Source organism: Anabas testudineus, chromosome 16, assembly GCF_900324465.2.
Source record: "Anabas testudineus chromosome 16, fAnaTes1.2, whole genome shotgun sequence".
Lineage (NCBI taxonomy): Eukaryota > Metazoa > Chordata > Actinopteri > Anabantiformes > Anabantidae > Anabas > Anabas testudineus.
In genome coordinates, this window is record NC_046625.1 from 20,487,573 (window position 1) to 20,514,565 (window position 26,993).

The 26,993-nt window shown below is 41.6% G+C and overlaps 1 protein-coding gene across 5 annotated transcripts in view; it reads left to right on the forward strand.

Moving 5' to 3' along the window:
- oxr1a (oxidation resistance 1a) overlaps positions 1 to 26,993 on the forward strand; it is a 117,458-nt gene that overhangs the window by 47,408 nt on the left and 43,057 nt on the right. The window contains exon 1 of one of the 5 annotated variants that reach the window (XM_026371833.1): positions 13,477 to 13,936. The exons of 2 other annotated variants lie outside the window; for them this stretch is intronic. In XM_026371833.1, coding sequence (XP_026227618.1) covers positions 13,762 to 13,936 — 175 coding nt within the window. In that variant the 5' untranslated portion in view covers positions 13,477 to 13,761. Of the gene's footprint in view, positions 1 to 13,476; positions 13,937 to 19,033; positions 19,188 to 23,285; positions 23,378 to 26,993 lie in introns of those variants that run through there. 2 more of the 5 variants (XM_026371834.1, XM_026371837.1) reach the window with 2 other exon arrangements.

Here is a 26,993-nt window from a genome sequence, read left to right on the forward strand (position 1 = left end):
ATTATAGTCAACCTGTAGCCTCCGCTGGAGCTCGCCGAACTCCACTCAGTAATAGAACGCAAAACAGGAGACGGACCCGATGTCGCTACAGCTGTAGACTCATTAAGTATGACATATAGTGCTCCTGCCTACGACGACTGCATTTGAAAACTGTATCACAGCTCTCTGTTCTTGCTGGATATGCGCCGTGCAAGTGCTCTTCTAGCTTTGTTTTGCACTGCTGACTCATGATCTCTATGCCGACATATACAGTATACTTCACAGTGCATGCGGGTCTCCACATTAACTGGACTGTGTTTATGGCTATGTTAGTGAAGCACTTGCAGGAAAGAGATATGCCTTTGCCCCTCCTGGAGATATGCTTGTGTGGTTGCAGAGGGAGAGCCCTCACAGCATGTCACTGCAGATAATGGCTCATAAGAGGAGAGCTGCTTCACGTCTCTCCCCTCCGTACGTCCCTCCACCCTTTCTTCTCCTTCATCCATTTCCTGCTCTTTCTGCCATTTTATTGTCAAGTTCCTTCTCTGCTCCCTCTCCCCGCGTTCCCTCGTCTTTTCCCCCTTTCTCTCACTCTCTCCATCTCCACACTCTGCACCTTGTTATTCTCTAATGTATTTCCTGTGTGTCTGACCGGAGGTCGCAGGCAGAGGGGTAATCTGTCTCAAGGACAGACGGACAACAGCAAAGATTGCTACAACCTTGGCTGCAGTCTTGAGGAGAGACATTTTATCACATTAGCCTCGTGTCAGACTTATTTCCTCATGTCTTACATATGCCTTACTGTACGACTGCTGCTTTGAAGCTTTGTTGTTGTGACAAATTTATTTCATTTCAAGATGCAACTGGCAATTTTTATAGGGGGTCTTGCTTATAATACACAACATTAGTTGAATTATAAATCCAAGACATATATTTTTATGACATTATAGAAATGTTTGCATCTATATATAATGTGGTTATTTATAGGCTAAAAAGTAAAACTAGTAACTGGTGGTTTTTACTGAAATAACCTTATTGAACATTCTGACAAACTAAGAAGACAGGGTAAAAAAAAACTGGTCTGTGAAACTGATGTGCGTTGCTGCCTCAGTGAGAGGCTCAAACACTAGACCGAACCACCCGCACCCTACTGTCCTGAGTGTCGGACCCAGTAGGCAATGCTACTTGTGACTGATTATTCCCCTCTTAGTTATTCATTGGATTTTCACTGTAGGGTCGTAAAGGGGAGCAACCTGTGCTGTGGTAGCAATACACTAACTCACCAAGCCAAACCTTGCTTGATATGCAGTTTCATGTAAGGGACACCGTGGCCGGAATTTAATTAACAGCTATTCAATAGATTGAAGGAAGTGTCAGGTCGGGTGTGAAGTTGCCATCCTGTTGCTCCTCTGCCCGTGATACTTGCCTGTATGTTTGAGTGCAGACATGTAGCCGGACCACTTGTCCTTGAAAACAGTATTTTTCAGAATTCAGCAGCAGCTGTGTAGTCACAGCATGATATCACACGAGGAGCTAATCACTATGGATGTTGACAGTTATAGCCGGTGCTGGAGGCGGTACATCGGTGCTCTCGTCCCGTGTTTGGTGTAATCGTCTCAGGTGGCTTGTCTCCTGTGTTTAAACATCCAGATTTGTGTGGCAATTACACACGAGTCACTGTGAGACGTACAGTGTTGAGACAAGGTACATATCATTCCCGTTTTGGAATGATATGTGAAGAAAATAATGTACCTGACATTGGTGGTACAATATTCTCTAACATTTACTTTGATAACTAAAAACATGTTGCTGTCCACTTCATATTTTGGTCCAGTTTTGGACACAAACATTGTATTTGTAGAGGTTCACCACTGTTTTTATCCTTTTGGGTATAAGTTTAACATTTGAACAGCACAAATAGAAATATCCTGTTCACTCACTTCCCTGCTGTTACTACAGACAAAGTGGAATCCAGACTATAGGGTACACTGAGGCCACTCCATACAGTCTTAGGTATGAATCATCCCCATGTTGTGCATAAGTATCAAACCTTTGCATGCTCTTCCCAGCTGAAAGAGTGAGAAGGAGGGAGGATAGAGTGAAAATGAGAGAAGAGAGAGAGAGAGAGAGAGTAAGAGTTATCCGCCACGGTCTGACAGCAGCACCCACAGCCATGCCATGGTGCCTTTGCCAGCAGAGCTGCTTGTGTGCACCGAGATAAGCCCGAGCCTCCTTGCCTTGGCGATGCAGGCTGATCACGTAGCACCAGAAGGCAGCCTAGCTCCACCACAAATCCATCAAAGGGTCTTTCTCCCACCCGCTCTCACTTTCACTTCCTCCCACACTGCCTTTCTCCGTCTCTTCCTCGCCCTCTGTCTGCGTGTCTTTCTCGAGATCCTGGTGTCTCCATCACTCTTTGACACCATGTATTCATTTGAAATATCAGTATTTACTGTAGCCTAGTCTTCCTAGCAACCACCGAGTGAATAGCAACATGCCAGAGGTGAAGACTGATTGGTGCTGTACAGGAGTGTGGTTCTTATGTACATGTTTGGAAAGGTATAGTGGGAGTAGGAAAACAGTGACCAACCATCAGTGAAAGCTAGGCTAAATCCACTGATTTCAATAGATATGTAGTGCTATGTCAGTTAGCCTAATATAACATAGGGTTGGGGTTTAAATGCATCCTATCAAATCCAGATGCAGTATTTAATCTGTGACTGAATCAAACTATGTTCAGCTTTAAACTTTTGCAGGTAAATAAACATGTCAGCAACAGAAGATCAACAACAAAAGGTCTTAGTGAGACACCAGGAAATGTTTGGCTTTAGCGAAAAGATGATCTTAAAATGTTAATGCAATGTAATTGTTCTCAAACTGACACGATGCAACCTGCTACATCAGCACAAATGTTCATCCATGTGTGACCACATCAAACAATGGAAAAAGTAACAGTTGTCTGACTCATTCCTCTGGACTTCCATTGGTCCACTGAATTTGATTTCAATTTTAAATAGTACAGAATTATTAAATAATACAGAATATGCTTACAACGCTGTCATGCTCAGTTGACTATAAATAATGGTGCAGGCATACAGTACGTGTGTTTATCGCATGACATTGTCTTGAAATGTGTCCATGTAATACAATATGTGGTTTGTAAGTTCGAGCACACACACACAAACACACACACACACACACACACACACTAGGGGCCAGATTGGCACACTGGGTAATTTGGTACAAGAACCTCCACAGTTAATCCTGTGAAAGTGATGCTGCCCACAGGGTACTGCAGTCTACACACTGTGTTGATAAGAAAAGCCTGACAGCAAAGGTGCCTCCAGTGCTGCTTTGACACTAAACTGTACCAGAGGCAATCAAACCATACTTCTAGCAAACCTTAATTGGGATATCTGATACATCTAGAGTTTCTCTGTGTGTAAATCAAAAGGTGTAATTTGTTTTGTTCATGTTGGGAAGTGTATGCAGTGTTTGCAACACTGCAGCTGCGATGGGGTTTGCAGGCCTGTATTTCTCAGACAGACCTGAGTGTCTCATCTGTCTGTGTTTCTATGTGTCCCCACACTCAGCTCACTTAAAATCCACACTGCAACATGACTAGGGTGGATGGTCATCTCTTTCACACACACACACACATACAGATACACACATTTCACTGGAACTCAGGAGGGCTCAAAAACCATTTTCACAAAGGTTAATAGTATGCTTTAGTCATCCCAAGACTGTAGTGGTGCAACTCTGACACTAACTTGGTTACAGGCAAAGAATGTCACCTTTGTTTTTTCCAGGTTGTGACTTTTTACTCTGCACTTATTATCCTTTGAGCCCCCTGCACATTTTCATCCAAGCCAGACTAGCTGCCGCTCTGCTGAATTAATAATTGCTCTATGGTGCTGTTCAAAAGCCACAAATAATAAAACATAAAAGGTGATTCCAAAAAAAAACATAACAGCATGAGTCTAAAGCAGGGGCCTCAGAGAAAGACTTAATTGATTTATGCTGGTCATATCTTTATTTGTACCCCCAGAGAGAATGAAGAAGGACGTGATACTTTCTGGTTCCATTAATCTCATGCTAACCAGATTGTATCTAGAGGAAGATTCCTGACTGAATTATGGTGAACATCCGTTCAGGCCAACATCGCTCCAAACCTTCACAAAAGGACAAATGATACACAATGACAAAACAGAAAGAAGTGCAGCTACTGCTGCTACATGCATTTACAATCTTTGGGGAAATAACCAAGGCGGACACCAGATTACAGTGGAGGCCAAGATTTGAGTTGGCTGTGCACAAACTAACATACATGCAAGGCACACACACACACACACACACACACACACACACACACACACACACACACACACACACACACACACACATACGAGATGAGAAAATCACTTATCCTTGGACATGTCAATGTCATGAAGATCTGTACCTGCTACATAAATGTCAGTAAGCTCTGCCACAGAAGTCTTTTACATGTTCGTCTGGCATTTATCATTTCTAAATGTCCCCAGAGAGGATGCATGTAGGCCTTAAATCAATTACGTGCTTTTAAAGCAGCTCCTGTGTCCTTCATATATGATATTAGATAGACTTCAAGAGCATGTCACATTCTCCTGTCTTGAGGGCACAAAATGCAGACTCACACTCACACTTTTTTTTTTATCTCTCACTGTTTTTCTACTGGTGACATCAACAGAAATGTGAACTTTAATTCTGTAGTGCAAAGAAAGTAACGCAAGGAAAGAGGCTCACTGCAGTGGTATTGTAAAAGTCAGATTTATTGGCCTGCCGGTGTAATTACGTTGACCGGGAGTCTCCTGGTGGCCCTCTTCTCGTTCAGCTCAATTTATAAATGCCACAGACCTAGAAATCCCACTGTTTCCCCACTTAGTTTGGAAAGGACTCTAGCCATCCTCTGGCTAGGATTGATTACACACAGCTCAAATGAAGAGTAAGCAGTTTTCCACTGCTCAACGCCAGCATCAGCCCCTGCTATTGATTCATTTTACAGTAGAGAAAATAAGACCTGACACTACACATAACTGTTGATATTTGTTTCCCTTCAACTCACAAAGTTATGGTCGGCTGTTATTTAAAAACAGCTCTATTTTGCCTGTATCTAACATGTGTGTGTCGATGCTGAGGCAGGCTGCACTAAAACCTGAAGGAACCCTGTTTATGTAAGCTGCCAGCTCAAAGCAGTATTTCTTCTCCAAAGTGAGTAAATTAGTCAGAGCCTCTAAGGGGCGAATAAACCATTACACAGATATGAGTGATATTTACGTAACAGTTAATTGAATTTACAGAAACATGGAGTGTCAGTGGAAACTGATCTATTGCAGTGGTGTTGATTTGAAATATAGGCTTCTGTCGCACGTGTCACACATTGTGTTAATGTGGATCCTTACAAAATGTACAGAAAATAATGTTTGTAACCTGCTGCACCGTGACTGTCAGCCAGTTAGTTTTATTTTAGTTCGTAGTTATCTTTGTTTAACCCTTTTTATTTCATAGCAGAAGCATATTATGTTTCTGCGAGGGCTAACCCAACAGTTACTGATGATGCTGTTTCACATTAAAAGCATTCAACTGGGAAGCTTTTATTGTGAAACCATCACTTACAAATGCCGTTCCTCAATGAGACTAGTGGTCATCATGCCCCTTGATCAAAAAAGGGTCAGTAACTGTAACAAACAGGGTGAGTAACATTAAAAAAGATTTAGTCAGAATGTATCTTGGTTAAAGAAAACAGAATATTTCAGGTAGGACAATCAAAATATTTTGAACAATGCTGATAAAAAGAAAAATCTTATTCCAGGTTTGTTCATTTACATATATGTCTCTACTGATGGAATAATAGCCGTAGTGAAAGAGGCATGCTTTGAGTGCTTTTGTGTATTATTTTATTTTATACTCTGTCCTTGAATGTTTTACTTAATCAGTGGGTATAATGACAATAAATGGGAGTGTTGGATTCGGGCCAAACCTGGTTAGAGTTGAGCTTCAAATAAGCTCTGATTGTTACTCACTCACATCTACCTTGAGCCCTGGCTCCTTCCTTCCTCGTCCCTCTCTGTGTCTTGGTATTAGATTGTGGAGGATTGCGTACTGTGCATGCTCAGGGATCAGGGTTTGTTATGCAGCACTTTATCCAAGAGGAAGAATAGCTGGGGGACAGGATTTACTCGGCCCGTGCAGTACGCTGTCTTCTCCACACGGGTCATTGCTCTGGACACTCACTGCTTGGCAAGGCTCTGAAAAAACTGTCACAAAGAAGCGTAGCAGCAGAAACTACATACTGAGCGTCAGGTTTGAATGCCTCCTCTTTTATTTCCACGCTGGCTGCACAAAGCGTTACTGGAGGTACATGTGTGGAGAACACACAGGCCACAAAGGACAAACCTAATATTTAACAGGCTATAAAAAGGGCTTGTCACTGGAAAATTCAATTAGGTTCAGTTAAATTCCACTGGCTTATCTAGTTTGTTTAGTATAAGTGTGTTATATTTGTTTGTGATATTTCATCATCAAGAATTTGCTTATACCTTCAATTCTAAAGCACGTTTATTATTATTCTACTTACTTGTTATAGGGCACTAAAACATTGAATTAAAATGACAACTCATTAATCATACCTAAAGATTCTTCTTCATTCTGCGTGCCCACAGTGCTCAGACACGTTCCACATGAAGCTTTGGGCACGACGTCAGCCTCCACAGCAGAGGCTGTGGGCATGAATCTGCCAGGGTTGTTTGACTGGCACTCATCATATGCTGTACTGTGGGTGCTGGAACATAAACAGAGAGGAAGCTGGAAGGAAGATGCTGCACAGTACATCTACATACTGTGTATGAATTGTTGATGAACATCTATCAATAATGTCAAAATCTAATTTTATAGCTGGTTTATGTGAGTTGGTACAACAACAGAAGTTAAAAAATAAGAATGCTTCAGAGATGCAGGTAATTACGCTGAACTACAGTGAACTAATCAGAGTCAGCTCTGTTGTTAATTTACAAACTGATTCTCTTCCTTCTATTTTCCTTTCTTTCCTCCTTACCTTGTGTTTTTGGTCAAACTTAATTGACTCTGGATCTTTGTACTATCTTAAGTTCTCGTCATTTTGGAAGCTATTGGAAAGAATTGCATCATCAGTAAAGAAAGTCACAATCGGCTCTTGCTCAGCATTATCTCCTTTGTGTAATTTCAATCTACCATAATGCAAATAATTACTGTATATTAAGGTTATTTTTAGCCTCAGAAGATATCAATACCTTGTTACTGAGTTACTGTGACTGACTAATGATTCTCTTCTAGCATAGTTAATTACATCTTCCCTGGCACCTCATTCACGTTGCTCATGTTGCTCATATGGATTCCATTTAACCACACTAACATCTCACATTAAGTGATGCAATGTGTCCCAGACTTGTAATTCAACCAACAAATTATTCAACTACTGCATCTCCTGGGGGGGAGAGATTAATTATCTAATTTAGAGAGTGCGGTACCTCTTGCGAGTTTCGTCAGATTTAAGATGTCCATTTGGCTGTAATTTCCTCCCATCCTATAGTGTGTTGCTGTATCTGGTCATATTCAAATTCTAATGCTCGTTGAGCCAAAGAGGCTTATGTGGAGCAATCTTTGTGCATCTGTTGTAGCTGAGTGATTCATGAGAGGCTTTTTAGGGTAATGATGAAATATATGACTGTGTCTGAGTTTAAAAGGAAGCAATTAACTCCTTCCAAAGAGTTCAGCACAGACAATAAAGTGGACAGTGACGTAACAGAGCATTTGTTTGGTTTATTTGTCTGACAGTGCCTCAGCACTGTAGCCTCTCATTCTGTCTCCCTGTCAGGTTTATTATGGGCTCAACCTTCAGTGCATGACTGGGCTTTATTATTTTAATAAATTGCCCTGTATGACGAGAGCAGTGGTGCATGTCTGATGCATGTCCCTTCCTCTTCCCTATACCTCCCTCACCTTCTTTTCATTTTCACCCACCATCTTTGTGCTCTAGCTCCTTCCTAACCACATTCTCCTGTGCCTCAGCACCTGAAATCAAGCATCTTCTGTTTGTCAAGCGGCTTCTCATCATAAACAGCGCACTCACTAGGGAATATAATGAAATGGCTGCACACAGGGACGACGGGAAGGTGAAAAGATTGAAGGAGACAGCGCTCTGCTCAGCAGACGGATGCGTTCTTCCTACCAAGCTGGTGGTCATCTGTCTGAGGCCGCTGTGTGGCCTCAGACAGCGCAGACGCCCACAGAGGATAGATGAGTGTGAGCGGGGGCAGTGGAAGCGGCGGTGAAAGATAGCTCGCCCTGACGGCACTGCCCGTCGATCACCACTAGCCACCCCGTAGATCTGTGTCCTGTCCTGAGAGAGAAGCTCAGGCAATAACAGTGGGTTGAAATGTTATACGTTGCATCAGCAGGTCAGTGTCAGACTGGATGGCACAACAAGACCTCAGCAGTCATCACCTGCCACTATCTTTTCTAAATCAGTAAGGTAGAATACTGTATGGAGGCTTCAATCAGTGAAAGTAAAGGCACTGCAGAAAAGGACAGAGTCATGATGCAAGTTTTGTCTCAGGCATAGGTGACAATAAACAACAGCTAACAAATACCAGAGGTGCCAGCTGACTCATCTGGTCTTTATTAGCTGTTGTTGTCTTGTCACCTACTTGCCGGAGACAAAACTGCAGTAACGCCTCTGTGTTGTTTTGTAGTAACTTTACTGCATATCCGTGTTCTGTATTCGTTTTACGTAACTGAGGAGATCCGCTTTTGGATGAGGTCTTTGGCTCTTTTGGTTACAAATCTGTCTTATAGAGAGGAACAACTCTTGGCGAGGGTTTCCTGAATTAGTCAAAGAGAAAAACCCCGATCCATAAAAGCGAACAATAGACTGTGGCAGGAGGCTTATCTTCTAAAATTAGGACAGTGTCTCTGATGGGATTTTTTTTGCTTGGGTGCAGTTTCTTCACACTGCAGTATAACATTGTGTTTGATGCGTCAGTACTAGTATGACTAGCACTTTTTGGATACTTAAGGCTACTTCAAACTGTAAACCTGAACCTGTGCAGTGTTTTGTGGGCAACTTAAAGGCAACATTAACATCAATATAAGACCAAACACAAGTAGAAGTAAAAGAGTTTGTTTAAAAAAAGGAATGTCTAGAAAGAGAAGTGGAGGATAGAAAAACAAGAAAACGAAGTAAACAAGAAGCACGACCAAAAACAAGGCTGGGTTCAATGACAAAGTAAAAGACAGAAAACTATACTGCTTAAAGAGGTAAAAACACTCACAAAGGCGGGGATACAATGTTCCTAATCTAACGGCTAAATCCAAGAGTCAAGAGCTAGGCAAGGGCAAGGTCCAGGAATCCACAAGATCAAGGCACAGGGCCAGAAACAAAGAATCAGGGCTGGATTCAAAAACAGGGAACAAGCAATGAACAGAGGGCAGTATTGACAGCTGACAAGCTGCAGGACAACTGTAAACTGTAGAGACTGATTTGCTCAGTGGTAAGAGTGCAAAGGTGTTTCTCCCTCTCTTATGTGTAGAATTAGGTCACTAGCTCGTTACAACGCTATCAAAGATTTTTGATTTCATTATTTACCTGTTGCATGCTGGGATAGATAGCAGCCTCGCCATCACCCTGAAAAGGTTTAAAAGAGGGGTCGAAGTTAGATCCTTTTATTTACAAGAGTTGGATAAGAAGAACACATAATTTAGCACTAACACTATTCTACATCTAATTCAATAATATTATATATAATCCTTAATAATATGTATATTTATGTATTTGTATAATTATAGCATATTAACGTGTTTATACGCAATCTGTCTCAGGTCTCTGTCTGTATATTTCTCATAAACTGACAGAAATAGCTACTAGCAGTGTTTACCTACTGAGAGCACCTTGCCATATGTCCCATACATGCAGTATGGGACATATGGCAAGTGGAACCACACACTATACAGACTTGGTTACATTTATAGAAAGCAGAAATGTAACAGCATCAATTTGTGATGTTGGAGGTAGCTACAGAGCATAACTTTAGCTTCTTACTACATCTCACCCTCACAACACTGTATTTTACATATTCTAGTGAAAGCAAGTGAGCATATTGTCCATATTGTAGCTAGGTTTCTTTTCTCAGTTTCAACATAATATAAATAATCTCATGCTCAATGATAGAGGTGAGACTCACAAATGATTTTAACATCACAACAGACGTCACATATTGACCACAATATAACAACAGGCTGACCAAACTCTTGCGAATAGTCCTTTAACTGCAGCCCACATATGGCTTTTAGAAGCTGGTGGTGAGAGCTCAGAAATGCACAACGTTCATGTACAATAAAGAAAAAATGATAAACAATGTGTGAGTGACAGCAGCCGGACTTATATAAGCACAGTGGTGAGTAATTCAACAGCCCTATTCCTGCAGATGATCTGGTGACTCAGCCTGGCATTGTCACTGTGTTAACAGGCAGCACACAACATTTGATCCACGTTTTCCTCTCATGAATATTTGGGCCCTGCTGCCAGAGTGAAAAACATGTTCATCTGTTGTAGCGCTGACAGCTTTTGAGAGCCGAAGCTTCACTTCCCCAATGAAGGAGCCTCAGAGAAGGTGGGATTTTCTGACAAGGCTTGTTAAACACCTGTGATTGCCGCCATTGTCTGGATGCCTCTGCCTGATCCCTCTAGCAACTAACTGTCATTATTAGTCGTCATCTTTTTCCTTTTCCTTTTTTCTTTTATGCCTCTCGTACAGGCTGCAGCATAATAGAGCAGAAAGCTTGTAAAACGCGGGACAGAGTGTGCTGTATGTTCTGTATTAACGCTCCAGCTCCAGAGACTCTCCAACAAATGTCACGTGCGATCCATCGCACGAGGAAACTATCTTAAGCCATGTCTTTTAGCTCACACCTCGATGAGCTTTCCAATTACCACACATTGAAAGGCTTGTTTATGATTGCCAGCAGGTGTATTTGCGTCTGGGAAAAAAAAAGAGCAGATTGCGATTGTGTGAAAGTGTGTGTACAATATGTGTGTGTGTTTGTGTGTGTGTGTGTGTGTGTGTGTGTGTGCGCATGTTAATACAGCCATTCCAGTGCTCACACCAGCGTACTGCTGCAGCGCTGCTTGCATTACATAAGCATGCTTGTGTATTCTGTCCATCCGTCCACAGTGGAAAAGTGGCAGCTCCCGGTGGCTTTCATGTTTGTTGTTCTGTAATGAAAGTGTTCCTCTTCTCAGGATTAGACTGCAGCCTACCTGGCTCTCAATGGGAAAGTGCTGAGATTAACACTCAGTCCCCAGTGCCCCGCTCCCGGAGGATGATAAAGCCTCACACACAAGACCCTCTCAGGGCTTTTGCCCGCAGCTGCTGACATCAGGTGTTTTTTTTGTACGGATACTTGTACAACAGGACTTCACCACTTTAAAGTCATTAAAGGGAATGATTCCCCGACGCGCGCGGCGCTGCACTCTCGAGTGCTGATCTGATCCTGTGAGAAATTTAATAAGGAGTGAGGTTGCGACTCGTGCATAAACTGTAAACAGATGCACAGATTCAAGTGTGCTCCCTGTAAAGATACATACTCAAAAGAAGACACAAACAAACAGGGTAAGTTCAGAAGGACATAATTGATGTGAGTTAACAAATTCACCTCAAAGTTACTTTATTAACATTAAAAATACAGAAAGCAGACAGTACGTTCATTATGACATGTTTTTGGGTGAGCACAGAGAGAAAACTAACTTTCATTTTCCATCCGTGGTCACAGGCTCAATTAAAAAGTGGAGATAACTAGACCTAAACCCAGCTTAATCGTGGGGTCTGCACTGTTTGAATGAACATAGCTCGGTCGATGAGGTAGAAACGCAGAGAAAAGGAAGCCGCTCAGGCTCCCTCTGTGGATGTTATGGACGATCTGATGGCTGCTCTGAGCAGCTGTACAGATACACAGTACACAGTACACGAGGCCAGTCTGAGGCCCGTCTAAATACACAGAGCGCACAGCACAAGGTCCAAATGGAGCTATTCCAATGGCAATATTTGCTCTAGTTTAGGGGCCACCAAACCTAAAGTAACCTAGACCCTGGGATGTAGGAAAACGTGGTGAGCATTTTGACTTTTTTTCCTACATTTTGTGAACTAATTTATTAATAAAAAGAAAACAGGTGGCACATATAATTACACATACATTACTATAGTGATATATATTTTTTTTAAATTAAGTATGCCTCATGTATTAAATAAATGACTTTATTCTTTTATTTGATTGTTACATTGTCATATTGTTACACATATTTTTATCATAGACTAACTGTTCACCCTTGTTCTGTCTTGTCACTGGGGAAAAAGACATAAAATCTGCACTTCCTCATTTAACCAGCAGATGGAGCACCTTCAGTTTTGAATGTGGCCCTGACTCCAATCACAGTCTTTCAAAAACACTCCATTGTAACAGCTGTTTCTACCACAAATGTTGGGGATAGTACACTGGTGCCATTCCTGTGGGTTCACAGCTTGGCGGAGGAACATTTGCACCTTTTGTGACGTGAAGGAGTCAGCACATGCAGCTGGTTCACCCATTCCGATGACTTCTCTAATTTGCATGTAACATTACAGGACATCTTCACGCCCTCCGACTCCTGTCTCACCACAGCTCTGCCCCGGAAATGAATAATGCATCACAGTCTTTCCAGTTCACTATCAGAGGCAGCTATGCAATTATTACCCCCGTTTCTGGTCTGTTGGCTCTTTTCACTTTTTCATCTTCCTCATTTGTGCACCACAAATGCCATCTTCTTTTTTTTATCTCTGACTAGACAAACAGACACTATATATCACAGGCCTTTAGAGGCATCACCGTGCCGCCTCCGGTCGTATCTGGACTCAGAGGTATACTTAGACTCTGAATGTGAAAGTGTCAATTTATTACCATGTTTTTATTGTGGAAGTGCTTCTCCTGGGTGCCATAAAGCCCTGCGCTGCATGACTAGGAAATAGGCCGACCTTAGCACCAGTCTAGAAGTTGGTGTGGGCTGAGCTGAGTTGTCTTTTTGTGAAGTTCATTTATTCATATATATATATATATATATATATATATATATATATATATATATCCATTCATCCATGATCAGAATTACAATAACCTTTAAGGCAGCCGTCAGTCCAAAGTATATAAAAATAGGCTCAATGGAAAAGAGAATATATGATATGAAAGTAAGGAGATCAGATGTTTTCCAGTTAGAAAAGTGAAAAGTGACTTGGAAAAGTGAATCAACTAATCCTTGCAGCTCATTTGAAAGCATGTGCTCAGTGAAAGCTGTCAGCTTGAGCTCTGGAGGACTAAACCAGCAGCGGGCCCTGCTTTTCAAGTCGTACCCCTGTAATAACAGAGAGCAGCATGGCAGCAGAGAGGCTGCTGTACAGTGATCAGTGATCAGTGATCGGGGCTGTGCGGGGCTGTGCGGGGCTGGCCACGCACCAAACAGCAGGAGAGAGAGAGAGAGAGAGAGAAAGTTTGCACTTGTTGACGTATTTCATACAGTTCCTGTTTCGGAATGTGCACAGTGTGACAGCTCGTCTGCAGCTCGTCCCTCCACGGCTCCTCAGTCGCTCACTCGTCGTCCGACGCTGCGTTTCAAGCGATGACTCGGAGCCGTTGGAGACGCTGAACGCTTCGTGGTTCGTCGTTAGCTGAACCTCCAGCACCATGGACTACATCTTCTCTATCACGGGCAGCGGGGCGAGAGTTGTCAGGGACGCAATAAGTCAGAAACTGTGGCCTGGACACGGACAGGAGACCGAGCAAAGCCAGGAGCAGCAGCAGCAGGAGCAGCAGCACGGTGGGACGACACGGCCCGCTAACATGGTCCCGTCTAAAAGAGGTCAGTGCAGCTTTACAGGGAGCAGGTAGCTAGGAGGACACGTAGTCAAGTAGTCAGAGGAAACAGTTGAGGATAAACCTTCCTCAGTTACAGACAGACTTTTGTTGAGTGGTAGTAACAAGTTAATGTCCGCAAATAAACGTGAACTCTCACTGTTAAGTTCGGCGAAGTTCTGTTCGCGTTGTAATTACAACTTTTAAGATTAGTTGAGTTTCCGCAGCCGTCCGCCGCGCCTCTAAACAGACGGTGAAGTCGTATAAAAGTTGGTTTTCCTGGCTGAGTGAGGTTGTGACACTGAACTCACTAGACATGTGACATTTAACGGCCTGAACCAAGTCGACGAGTCCAACACAATCTGCTGTTGTCAGCAAACAGCCTGAGCTGCTGCTGCTGCTGCTGCTGCCACCGAGACGTGACCGCTCGTTGTTTGTTGCTTTTTCAGTGTCCTTTAAAAACAAAAACGAAACTTCGTGTCAGATCATCTGCTTGTAGATTTGCATCAGGCTGGAGTCCTGTTTACCATGGCATACCGCTTGAAACTACTGTGGGCCGTTTGCTGTTACAGGATGCATTGGGCCAAACATGGGAGGCCAGCGCATTATGTAACACTGTCTGTTGCACACATGTTGAGGAAGACTTCCTGGACAGTGTGGTCACAGGACTGGCAGCTCCATGGCTGCTCCACTGCCCTTTTTTAACCGATTCTAACTCAAAAAGAGTCATCTAAGTTGATCCCTCTGCCTGTCCACTTTGTTTTGAGGACACACTATCTGTAACAACTGAGGCATGCCAAATATTTCACATCAGCAGGCAGTCCAGGCTTCAACCGTGCAGCCAGCGAGTGAACAACTATGTCCTCAAGGCCCTATTCACATCAGGGAATATCTCCATCTTAATGAAGATTGGATTTTTTTTTTCCCCCCTCCTTCGCCTCTGACACAAAATTTATCATGAGCTCCATCAGCGCCTTCTCTGACTTTGAATTAAAATCAGAGAAATGTGGCGTTATTAAAGAGGAAGAGTAGAAACCGATCAGCGCCCTATCCATGGAAATATCCCACAGTATGCTGTGCTGTCTCAGTCGGGCAGCATTAATTGGTTGTTCAGGATTCGTGGTGAAAGTTGCATTGTGAGGGCGCAATCTCACCCTGCCCTGGCTTTAATGTACAGCAAAGAGGGGTTTGCGGCTCCTGCAGTGTCATCAGGCTCCAGAGCTAGGTGGCAGGCAGGTTAATTGTTCGATCTAATTAGGACAAAGATTAATCAGATGCATGCTCTGCTGCTCTTGAAACGCCACGGACGGTAGTGTCGGGTTCATTAGCAGTCCCTGCATCTGTCTCTTACAGCAGCAGAGTGGACTGGGGGGAGAGGGTGGGGGTGCAGCTTGTGTCTGAAGACTGCCTGAGACTATCTAGACGTGGAGTGGGTAGTGGAAGTCTAAGGAATCTAAACAGCAGACTTTGATGTGAATGGGACAACACTTAGTGAGTTTGTAGTTTAATGAAACTAAGAAATTGTTGCTCACTTTCTGAACAGAAGCATCTATTACTAGGAATGTTTTTGCCAGAGAAAATCAAAGACACGTTTCTCATGTGCTAGCTAAGACCATACTTGAACTCAGATGTGAATTGGAATCTCACCATGTATATGGCCACCTGTTGTAAGTTGAAGTCCTCTAAGGCTGTGAAATGTCAGAGCTACAAAGCAATGCATGTCAAAGTTCAGAGTTGTATTGTGAAGGCTGTTTGGTATCATCTACGTGTTTAATAAAGACAACTTCACAGAGCTATGTCAGGTATGGGTTTATCTGGCAGATACAGTAGTGACTGAAAGAGCCAAATAATGACTGCAAACCCTTTAAGGCTTTCCTAGGATGATGGACGTAGTAAAGAATTTACACTGATCAGCCACAACATTGCCCTGCCTGATGTTGTGTAGGTGCCTCTCTGCTGCCAGAACAGTTCTGACCCACTGAAGCAGGGCCTCTATCCTGTGGCATCTAGCAGCAAGACGTCAGAAGCATACATTTAGTATGCTACTATTGCCTATGCTACACAACAGCTAGTTTACCAGTAACCTGTTATTTTGGAGATGTCCCAGTCTTAAAACAATTTGGCCCTTGCCACAGTCACTCGTTAAGCTTGGCCTTTTATCCCGCTTTAACCACATCAACCTCATCTGCCTGTTCTCTTGCTGCGTTTAACTGCTTATCCCACGCCTCGACAGGTGTCATTGTAACAAGACAATCAGTGTTATTTACTTCAACCTGTCAGGGGTTTCAGTGTTGTGAGTTGATTGGTGTAGAAAGTAGCATTATAGGACTTTTGAGATGTATTGTATACTGTAAACACAGGATTGTCACACCTGCAGGCATAAACAAATGCAGATTATCATCCTGTGTCAGCTATAATCAGCAGCATGTTAGTCTTTCCTCAGTGTCCTTCGGAGTTGCACTAGATCAACTGCTACAAGTACAGATACTAAACTGGTAATGTACTTTTGTTTCTGCTGATTTGATTATGGCTATTTGTGAGCAAACAGAAGAGATAGAATAAAAGACAGAATATTGTGAAAGGTAGTTTTTATGTTTTTACATGAGATTGACAGGTTGACAAAGTCATGTAATCCACAGCCTAACACAGAGATATTTCCATGGTTCTCCAGACTTCTAAAGCAGAGTCAATACAAGGATCTGATGTTCTAAGAATTATTGATGATTAGCTCTGATTGGATGGGAGGTCATGCTTGCAAATAAAGTTGCCCGTGTGAGTTGTGGGTTTTAAAAAGGAATACCAAGGAGTGCAACTCAATATCAATCTCTTAATTTTTAAACCAAGTCTCAATATGTACACATCTGTGCAGCTTCAGAATATAGAACAATATGTAATAGATCAGATATTGCAGAGATGCTTGTACAGTGTTCCCCAACATATATTAAATGTTTTTAAGATGCTAATGTCTACTTAAACACAACATCAGTGGTTGCAAGTGCAAATAGGTTATAACCTAATTATATTAAAAAGAACCGCAAAAACAATAGGTTGCAATTGACTGGTGGATACATTGCCTGAAATCTAATTTGTTTCTTACTCTCAATGGGTAGTGTAATATATTTATTTTTATGTTTAGAACAAGTTTCTGGGTGTGTTCTCACAGTAAGGTCGACATGCTATCACATAAACGGACTGCAGGCCCATATTATATATTTATAGCAAATGATTCACCCAGGCCACGGTGCAAGAGCAGATTCGTCTTCCTGACATTGAACTCTCCTCTGCATCTCTTAAGTACTTTCTCCCTCCCCAGGGTCTTCACGTATTTGTCACTGCTCACATTCACCCAACGCTGACACTAACTCAGCTGCAATTATCAGAATGATTCAGAAAGTACAATCTGGTGAAGCCCCTGTAATAGGTGATTTTAATCACTTTAATATCCCAAAAGTCCTTGAGCAGTTTGCACCAGTGTGCCACGCGCCCTGCGTATCATTAGGAGGCACCCTTGGGGTCTGTGATGGCTCTGTCAAGGAAACCAAAGTGTCAAGAATCCCAGTGGGATTGCTGGACCACAAAACTGTACACCTGCTTTGCTCTTACAGAACTGTTTTCAAGAGCTGACCTTCAGTGGCAACAGTGTTGATGACCACACTGACATTGTATCTTTCTCCAAGGACTCTGTCACTAAAATGATGACTGTCTGTCCTACTAAAAGGATGATGCAGGTCCTGTGAGAGAAAACTAGATGAAAATATAGACACAGAAGCAAAGGTGAGAAGAGGAGAGGTGACTGAGAAGTCTGATGCCTTTTAGCCAGTACAACGAAAGACCTGAAACTCTATAAATTGGACGTACATGCGGCCAGTAAGCTGAACAGCGCTGTACTGAATGCCATGATTACCACTTGTGAGATTTTTCAACTGCAAATGTGAAGTACAGTTATCATTAAAGGAAAGGTAATTAAGACCTTCTGAGTGACTCAACTCCTTCTTTTGCATCTCCATCACCCCAGCTGAAAAGAGCCTCGGGGAAATGCGTTCCTCTATTTCCCAAGGATTCCACACCTTTTGTAGTAATTTCCCTACTTTTGAAAACATCAAGGAAATTAAAGCATAGAAATCACAGAATGCGATGCTAGCTAGAGTTTTCTAAAGAGATCCTTTAAATCTTTAGGATTTGGGATCACTGCTTCCTGTTCATAATTTTTCTTCAGGCTTTTGAAATTGATAGACTTTCCTTTCGTTTGCTTTTGTTAGTTGTGACAGAACAAGCTGCACTTCCATTTATTGACTCTGAGTTGGAGGGTTATATTTTTGTAAGTGAATCACTGGGGAGACTTTTGATTCAGTGTGCAAATGATTCTGTGATTCTCAGGAGGCAGGGAAACACCTGGTCATGTTACGTCTCTTGCTGAACAAGCAGCATTTTAAGTGTGGAAAACATGATTGCCAGTGAGGCAAGTACGGCTCTTGCACTGTCGTGCAATTTCTATTTGTCGTTGCATGACACACCTAAAAAGACTGGCTGGTAAAGCCTAAGTTTGCCACACCCAAGCTTCAGCTAAGTAAGTCCTAACCACACTGGATGCCAGTCATCACTTCTTATTTCTGCAAAAGATGAATTTGCTAGATTACTCTGCAATAAAATATGGCTTGGTATGGTTAAAAACTAACAAAAATGTCAAAACAAATGCTTATCATGATGAAAACAAGTGCCATAGGTGTCCAAAGGAAGCATTTTTACTTTCAGTAACTGCTGAAGACCGTGAAGTCAGCTCTGACCACCCACTGATCAGTGTGAGGTTGCGGAGCCAACACCACATGAGTGATGTCTACAAAGAATAAGGCTAGTTAGTCTTCAGTGCGGTCAGGGATCACCCTGCCTCTTTGAACAGTGGATAGTTGAGCATTAGCACTTATATCTGGTTTGTTTAACCTCTACTTTTAAATGCAGTTAGTATTCTTGTTGATCCATCTGCCTCTGAGCAAAGTCTATTTCAAAGTATAAACATTTGAGTGTAAAACTGTTTGTGTGGTAGTTACTCATGCGGATGGATTTGTGCAGGAGACAGCATCTTCATTTTTTCCTCTTGATCTCAGCAGGTCTGTCTGGCTAAATGGAAAGTCAGCTGTCTGTGTGGATGATACAGCCTCTGTTGCTTGTTGGCTATTACAGACGTGCGGTTAGACTGAGGTGCACTTTGAGGAGCGTTTTACATTCCTCATGTTACAGAAGTTACAGCAGTACTTGGAAAGGTAACTTTTTTATCCTTTGCTCAAGTAAAAGTTGCAGTTAAATGATTTTGGCAGTTAAATGTACATAACTATCAAATACACATGTTGTCATATTGACACCACTCATGTTATAGTGACCTACCAATTTGCTTAACTTAGGACAAACACTGCAAAGAGCCAGTTTGGCTCTGTTCACAAGCCTCCTGCCAGCCTTAAAACTCACACATTGATGTGTTTTATGTTGGTAAATGTGTTCAAATCTAAAGCAGTGATTCATCTTTGTTTATAATGTTAGTAACAATAAGAGACTTTATGAGCAATTCCAGACATCCCTGCTCAGTGCCATACACTCGAGACTTCTGCTGCTTCTAACTTGCTTGCAACTCACTGGCCAGTAGTAATCAGTTAATGTTTATGTAATGTTGCTACTGTGATACTCCATGTCAGTATTTACTATTGTCTCCTAATTTGAACATAGTGACCATTGTTCAGAAAAGGTGACATGGACTTACTTGTAATACAGTACTTGGCTAAGCCTGTTAAAAATCTTGACTCTTAAACTGGACAGATGCCTTTTGACTCAATAGGAACATCTGATAATGCAGAGTTTGTGTTTCTCATAGCTGAGCTCATCACTTCTCCTGCTATTGATTGGAGCTGTAACCTGAGAGGTTACTGTTGCTGCGGAGATGCAGAGTGCCAGGGCTCCAAAGGGCGACTCAAGCAGATAAAGATGTGATTTTGTACCTCAAAGGTGGATGACACAAGTGAGAGTGCCTAACCCGCTCAATTTCGAACTATCCTCTTTCTGCCATGAATTTTCTCTTGAGGCAATCCAGAGATTATTTCATTTAATAAAGCTAATTATATAATGATAATGAATGGACACTGGCCATTAACGCTCCTTTGCACATTATCCCACATCAGTTTAGTCGTTGTGTTGCATTACTGTCATGGTAAAGATTAATCACATCTCTGTTGCGGAAGCTACAGCAAGCATACATTATCCATATGTATTGTTTCGCCCCCATTGATCCAGCCAGTGCAGAGTTAGACTTCAGCCGTAGCATTCATCATGCCCCCTTTTACCCTACAACGCACACACTGCATCTCACATCTTTGGCTTGAAAATAGATACTGCTCAAAGTGCAATAACCTTAACACCAAGGGTTGGAGGACTCACAGTGAAAATCTGATATATGCTTTGTGTTCAGGGAGGATCTCGTGTTTTCAGCTGCATGTAACTCTGGATCAAAATGCTTTTGCTGTATTTTTGTTAGAAACTAACTTAATTATGGTACACGTATTGTTTGTTGCTTTGGTCTAAACTAAAGAAGCTTGAAAAATACTGGATGAATTTGTAGCAGACATTAGCCTTTAGCTCAAAGCCTCACTAGGTGACTGTGACTATAGACTCTCATTCATGTTTCATTCAACAAAAGAAGCCAACATTTTCTGATGGTAATAATCGTTGTCTAAGCACAAGCAAGACCTAATCTGAAATATACTTTATTGTCTGACACAAGAATATGAGTATAAGAGAGTTAAAACATGGCTGCTTCTCATTTTCCTTCAGACCAATATGATTTGAAGACACAGACAGGTTTGCCTGTCGAGTTTTTCTCTTAATAACACCTTTTTCCTCTTTATGTCATGTATCATGCTTCGGTACAGACTAGAGTGCATATTTTAACATGGAAAGAGAATCAGCAGGGTGAAAGAATTTAAGTCACATTATCAACAGAACAACAGGAGCGCGATGAGCCGACAGGGGGAGAGTGTTAATGAGATGACAGGGCAGATCCAGTGCCTCCTGTTATAGCATGGACACACACACACATGCACACAAAATGCAGTTCAGCAAAGTTTCCCATAGAAGCTGAGAGGGGTATAGGCTGGCCTGTGGAGGCTGGCACTGGCAGTGTAATATAGAGCTGAGTGGTACCCAGAGTGTTGGCAAAGAGATGTTGCCTGTCACACTGTGTTCACTGTGTTTAAGTTGACAGTTCCACTATATCTACTGCTGTATATTCATTACAATGGAAAGACTGCAGCTTATAGTAGCACTAGAGTAAAGTGTAATGTCTTGCAAAGCAATAATGTCTTGTTCTTCCTACAGTGATGGCACTTTTCTTCTGCTCAGTGGTGATTAAGAAAGTTGACATTTGCTGTTGTCGCTATGATACATTGCTTTTATCTTCATCCACCTTGCAACGTGAGAAGTAATTAGAGGAACCGTGTGTGCAATTGTTTTCCTGCATGCAGAAAACATTAAAAGTGAGCAGAGAAGCAGGCTAGCTTTATTGAATGTGATCTAGTCATTAAAAGCTGGAACAAGTTATGTCTGCCTCATCTAGGTACTGTACTCCCCGGTCCTTTAGCAGTCAGCCATAAATAAAAAGTATACTCTGTCTGCATACACAAACAGGCCCTGGCACCAGCAATACTCTCCACACACCATCAGTGAACATAGCCTCCCCTCAGCTCACTGTCAAACTATTCCTTATTGCATATTGTGATAACATACTTTACTGTAGCTTGAATTGCGTAATAAGTCATTTCTTTTTACACATGTCAAAGTGAAAGAGCTCCTCTTTGCTGCTATAAACTTGTCATGTGCCCTGAACAACTTGGTGTTAAGATAACACTTCCTGTCAAAACGTACGCCCCACCCCATCTACTGTCAGAGCATCTGTAGTATTTCCATTTATTTAATAGTAATTTTTCACTTTGTTTTTTTTTGTTGTTGTTGTTTTTGTAGAACATCAAATTGATAAGTTTATCCTCTACTAAAGTAAAGTAAGTGTAGCTGCAACATTGGAATAAATACCCAACCACCATTGCACACTGAAAGCTACTTTCTGACCCGTCCTCAGTCTTTCTCTCCCCTCCTCCCTCCTCCTCATTCTAAATTTTATCCTCTCCGAACTAGAGGATTTTGCAACAAGTGAGACGCCTGTACGTGTCACAACACTTTATCACTCACAGGCAAACAAAAAAAAAAAAAAACAAAGCAATATTTCCTTGTGTTGTGAAACAACACAAGGAAACAATTATTTAATCACCTGACATTTCTATTGGATTTCTTATTTAGTTAATTAGCGAGCTAATTCTGTTTTGGAAATGTGACCTTGGTATTTATTTCTATGCTTTTACGGGCTGTCATAAACCCTGCCAGAAGGCTGTTGTTGTTGCTCCGCTTTATTGATGGCCATAGATGTTAAAGTAAAACCTTTTTTTTTTTTGCCTATTCATGTCCAGAATTGAAACTGTGCTGCCTCATTCTGTTAGAGGGGATGTGACAACCTAAGTTCAGTATGGTGATTCATGTTCAGAGTTGTCCTGTACTTCGTATTGACAAATGCCACTTTAACTGTACTTTCAAAACCAGGAAGCTGACAATGGCAAAGATTTTAGCTGCTTAAAGCTACAGTCTGTAAACTTTATGTAATAGTATGTGATAGTCTTTGTAGAAATAGGTGATGTCAAAGACTTCTGTCACCCAGACCAACTGAGGTCTAGCAGCAGTGAACATATACAATATTTCTCTTACAGGTCTTTGAGTGAGGCTCACCTTTTTTATCAATCAGAGAATTCCTGCTTCACTATTGGTTTTGTAGCCTCCAATATATTGTAATATGACACCTTAAGGGCTAGGCTTAATGTAGGCAGAGTAAGGGCAGGTTTGAGTGAAGTTTACTGATTTCACGTCTTAAACTAAAGCTAGCTTAATTCCTAAAAGTTTTGTAATTTAGCATAAGGCACCACTGTGTCTAATTCCAGTCACACAGAGGTGTTAGCATGACTGTAGACTGAGTTCACACAGACATTGACCCTACAAAAATACAGAGCAAGGGACTTCATTGGTGGATATGTGTTGTATCATATCAGTAGGACAATGACATACGGAGAAGTACTGTACATCTGGAGATACAAACTTAAGTGATTAGTCACCACAGCACACTGGTGTCTAATGCAGGACTTACGTTAATACAACAACTGTTTTATCTTTGGCTGACTAGATAAATAGCAAAAAATACAGCATGCGTGTTACAGAGGAATCCAGGAATGCATCCTTGTACGTGACTGGCCTGTGCCACACCTTGCCAGATTATGTCATGTTGTGTGGCAGAAATATTTGAATCAGACCAAATGTGTTGTTTTGTCTGAGCTACTGTTCCCTGCTGAACGCATTTCCGACATTCAAATGAGTGAGTAGAACTGTGTTTTTTTATACCCCAACTATGACTGTAACTCTAGCCTTAGTCGTGTTGTTTTGTTCTGGAGAGGTCATTGATGATGTATTTGTACAAAATAAATAAATTCAATAGTTCAATGCAACATAGTCAAATCCACATATGACACATAAAGCAGTTGTGTTTATTGATTTGCACTATTGATTATAAAGTTCCAGTACAACATATAGACTATAGTATTTCATTAGTATTAGTATTAGTATTAGTATTAGTATTAGTATAGTATTAGTATAGTATTTGACTGTGATCTGCTGACTGAGTCGTCATTATTGCAAGTCAATATTGACCAAAATTCCTTCAAAAACAGCCATAGATAATACAGTCTTAACAAAAACTGACTATCCTAAGTCTTAAAAGCACACAGGGGTGGCATATTGTGAGCCATATATTTTTTAAAGGGTTTCTGTTCTTGTGTCCAACGTCTGTATGCCACAGACCGCCCTGCTGCTGTCTCAATCGTCCCTCCCTCCCTAACCTTACAGAAAAGTCTCCAGCTCTCCAAGTCCTTCATAGCACCTGTTTAGTGTGGCTGTGGTGTAGAACTCTTGCCTCCCTTACTGTTAGGGGCTTTCTAAAAATAACATCTGGGGATGGCTGTATATAGCCAGCAGGCAGGGAAAACAAGGGAGCAGTGGGAAATTGGCTGCTTGTGTATTTTATCAGACCATGAGGGAATGTTATTCCAATAATTGTTGACTCTCCTATTCCCTGCATGCTGCAGTTAGTCGTGGCTGTGTACAAAGTGAACTACATATTTAGCAGCCATGATTCATACTCAACAGATTGCACAGATACAAAACACAACACGTTTTTAGAATCAAATACAGTAGCATTTGTTTTTAGCGTTGTAATTATTCCAATTTCATTTCACTTCTTTTTTCTTGTACATTTATTTACTGAGGATGCACATAAATAGCAGCCATAAGAGATCTGTGAGTTATTATAGTTTAGTTCTTCACAAACCTTTCATAGTAATGTCCTTGCAAGCGATCTTTAGTCTACAACTTATATTTGTTGATTAAGTCATTCCTTGCCGAATATTTTGTTGTTTCAATGAATGTGACCAAGGACAGTTTATAATGATGAATACTCTTAAAAATGTGTTTAATCACTACATTTTTTTTTTATATAAGAGAAAACATACCTTTTAATTAGTCAGTCTAACCTTTTCTTTGGTCCTGTACAAGAAATTTGTCACTTAGTGGGGGGGTGATCACAGCTTTCATGTCACAGACCCCCACATTAAACCACAGAGCTGCAAAGAGGTGAGAATTAAACCTACTGCCTGTCTATAAAACTCACCACATATTTGTATGTTCTCCCTACCCCACCTCCCACTGATACCTGCTGTCCTCTCTTCCGCCATGTTTTGTTGCCATAAGGCAGAGTGGTGGACCATGACTCGGATACAGCCACTGTCACGTTTTTTTTTTTTTTTTTTTTTTAGTTGCTCAGCTGAGCATGACTTCTTGTGACTGTTTACATCCCAGATTGGTGAGAGGCTGCCTTTGTTTTTCTTGACAAACAGTGGCTCCTTTCAGCATCTGAGCGAGGCACGCAGCCTCCCTCACACAGTTGATCCAGTTTTATTGTAATTCAGCCCATTAATGAGCCAAGCGAAATGAGAAAAGACAACAGCAAGATACAGTAGCTTATGCTGTGGTTACTGTTGTTTTACTTGGTTTAACAACAAAATTAGATAACTAGTGACCTCTGTTTTTGTGATTTATTTTTTCTGCTGTGCTGTTCAGCAGAGATTAATGTGTTTATCTAGATTGGCACTGGTCACGGGCTCATTTCTTTATGCCTTTCCAGTACAGCCTCTGCACTTCCTAGAACCTTCCTTCCAGTAACTCACTAGATGCTGATAGATTGCATTGAAGAAACTGGCTGTTGTTGGTCGTAGGAAATTTTCTTTCTGTAGAAGCAGGGCTTACTTAGAGACAACAGATGCTCCCAGATTCCTGTGGTGTGGGATGAAACCACAGCCTTTGTTATTGAAGCAGCCCCGGTGTTGTGCTCCACTGTTTGTCTAGAGTGTGAATAAAATACCCATTTCTTGTGCCACCATACATGGTGAGGTTTAATTTTAGACCAATCACTGGCTCACCATGTGCAAATACCCCTGCAGCTGCTAATTTCATATCTGTTATTCTCTTTCACTTTATCTGTCTGCCCTGCTCTTCGTGTCTCACTATCCTTCTCTCCCACTCGTCTCATTCTGTAATATTTGAAAGTCTGAGGCATTTTAGTGTCATGTTCTGTTAACCCTCACTATACTCAAATTGCACCAGTTTAGTGTTTACAGCTGTGTGTAAGCATGTAAAGCTTGTGGTGCAGCTCACAAAGCAGATCAACACCTCCACTGTTTACTAACCACATGCAGTAAACCACTGTCTACAGCACTGGCATACTGAAAGTTCACAGACACACAGTGGATTATATTTCATAGCAGGAAAACATGGAATCACTGCGGTGATGTGTTGTCTCCAAATGGCAACTAAATTACAATACACAATTCACAGCTCTCCCACTGAAAGTAATCATATTTTCAAAGGTTTCATTTGGATTCTGAATAATTGATTTGGCACAAACCCACAGTATGTGTTTCAGCCGAGGTTTTCATGATGCTGCAGATTATTTTAAACAGTGGCCAAGCTGGGCCGAGTTGACAAAATCAAATATAGTATTTCCAAGTTGAGATTAAATGTAAAATTAAGTCAATATTGGTCCCATCCTACAGTAATACATACAAAGAAATGGTGAAAAATCATCACAAAGAACATAAATGTTAAGACTAAGAGAGCAGAAAAGGGCTCCCACCTCAGGTTCAAGACACACCAAGGGGTCCCAGTGTAATCTAAATATTTAGACACTTTATGGTTGTATGAAAAGTCATAGAGAGGGGTGGTACAGGAATAAACAACAGCATAACAGCATTTGTCACTAGAAGAAATTCATTGTGCTCCCTTACTTGCACAATCCAAAAATACCAGACATTTCTGTATGAATGAAAAACAAGACTATAAGCGTGCAATCATTCAAGCTTTGTGAGGGTGTACTGAAGCACAGTGGTGCTTGGTGCCAGGAACAAATGTCAGCTTGCCATGCGCATCGATAATACTAGCATGTTGATTCCATGATCACCAACTTAGCATAGTTTGTAGCAACTTTGCTAGTTAGCTAATTTCACAAAAAACTAAATACAACAGGCACGGCAGTGTAGTGTTAGCACTGTTGTCTCACAGCAAGAAGAACACAGGGTGCCTTTTTGTGTGGAGTTTGCATGTTCTCACCATGTGTGCATGGGCTCTCCCTAGGTACTCCAGTTTCCTCCCACCATCCAAAGTAGTTAGGTTAATTTGTGAGTAAATTGTCCATGTGTGAATGTGAGTGTTAATGGTTGTCTTCTGTCCCTAAGATAGACTGATGTCTTGTCCATGGTGTGCCCAACCTCTTACCCAATGACAGCTTGGGTAGGCTCCAGCAATCCCACAACCCTTAAGAGGACAAGCGGGTAGGATAATGAATGGATGAAATAAAATACAGCTGAGAGGGCATACCAGACTGT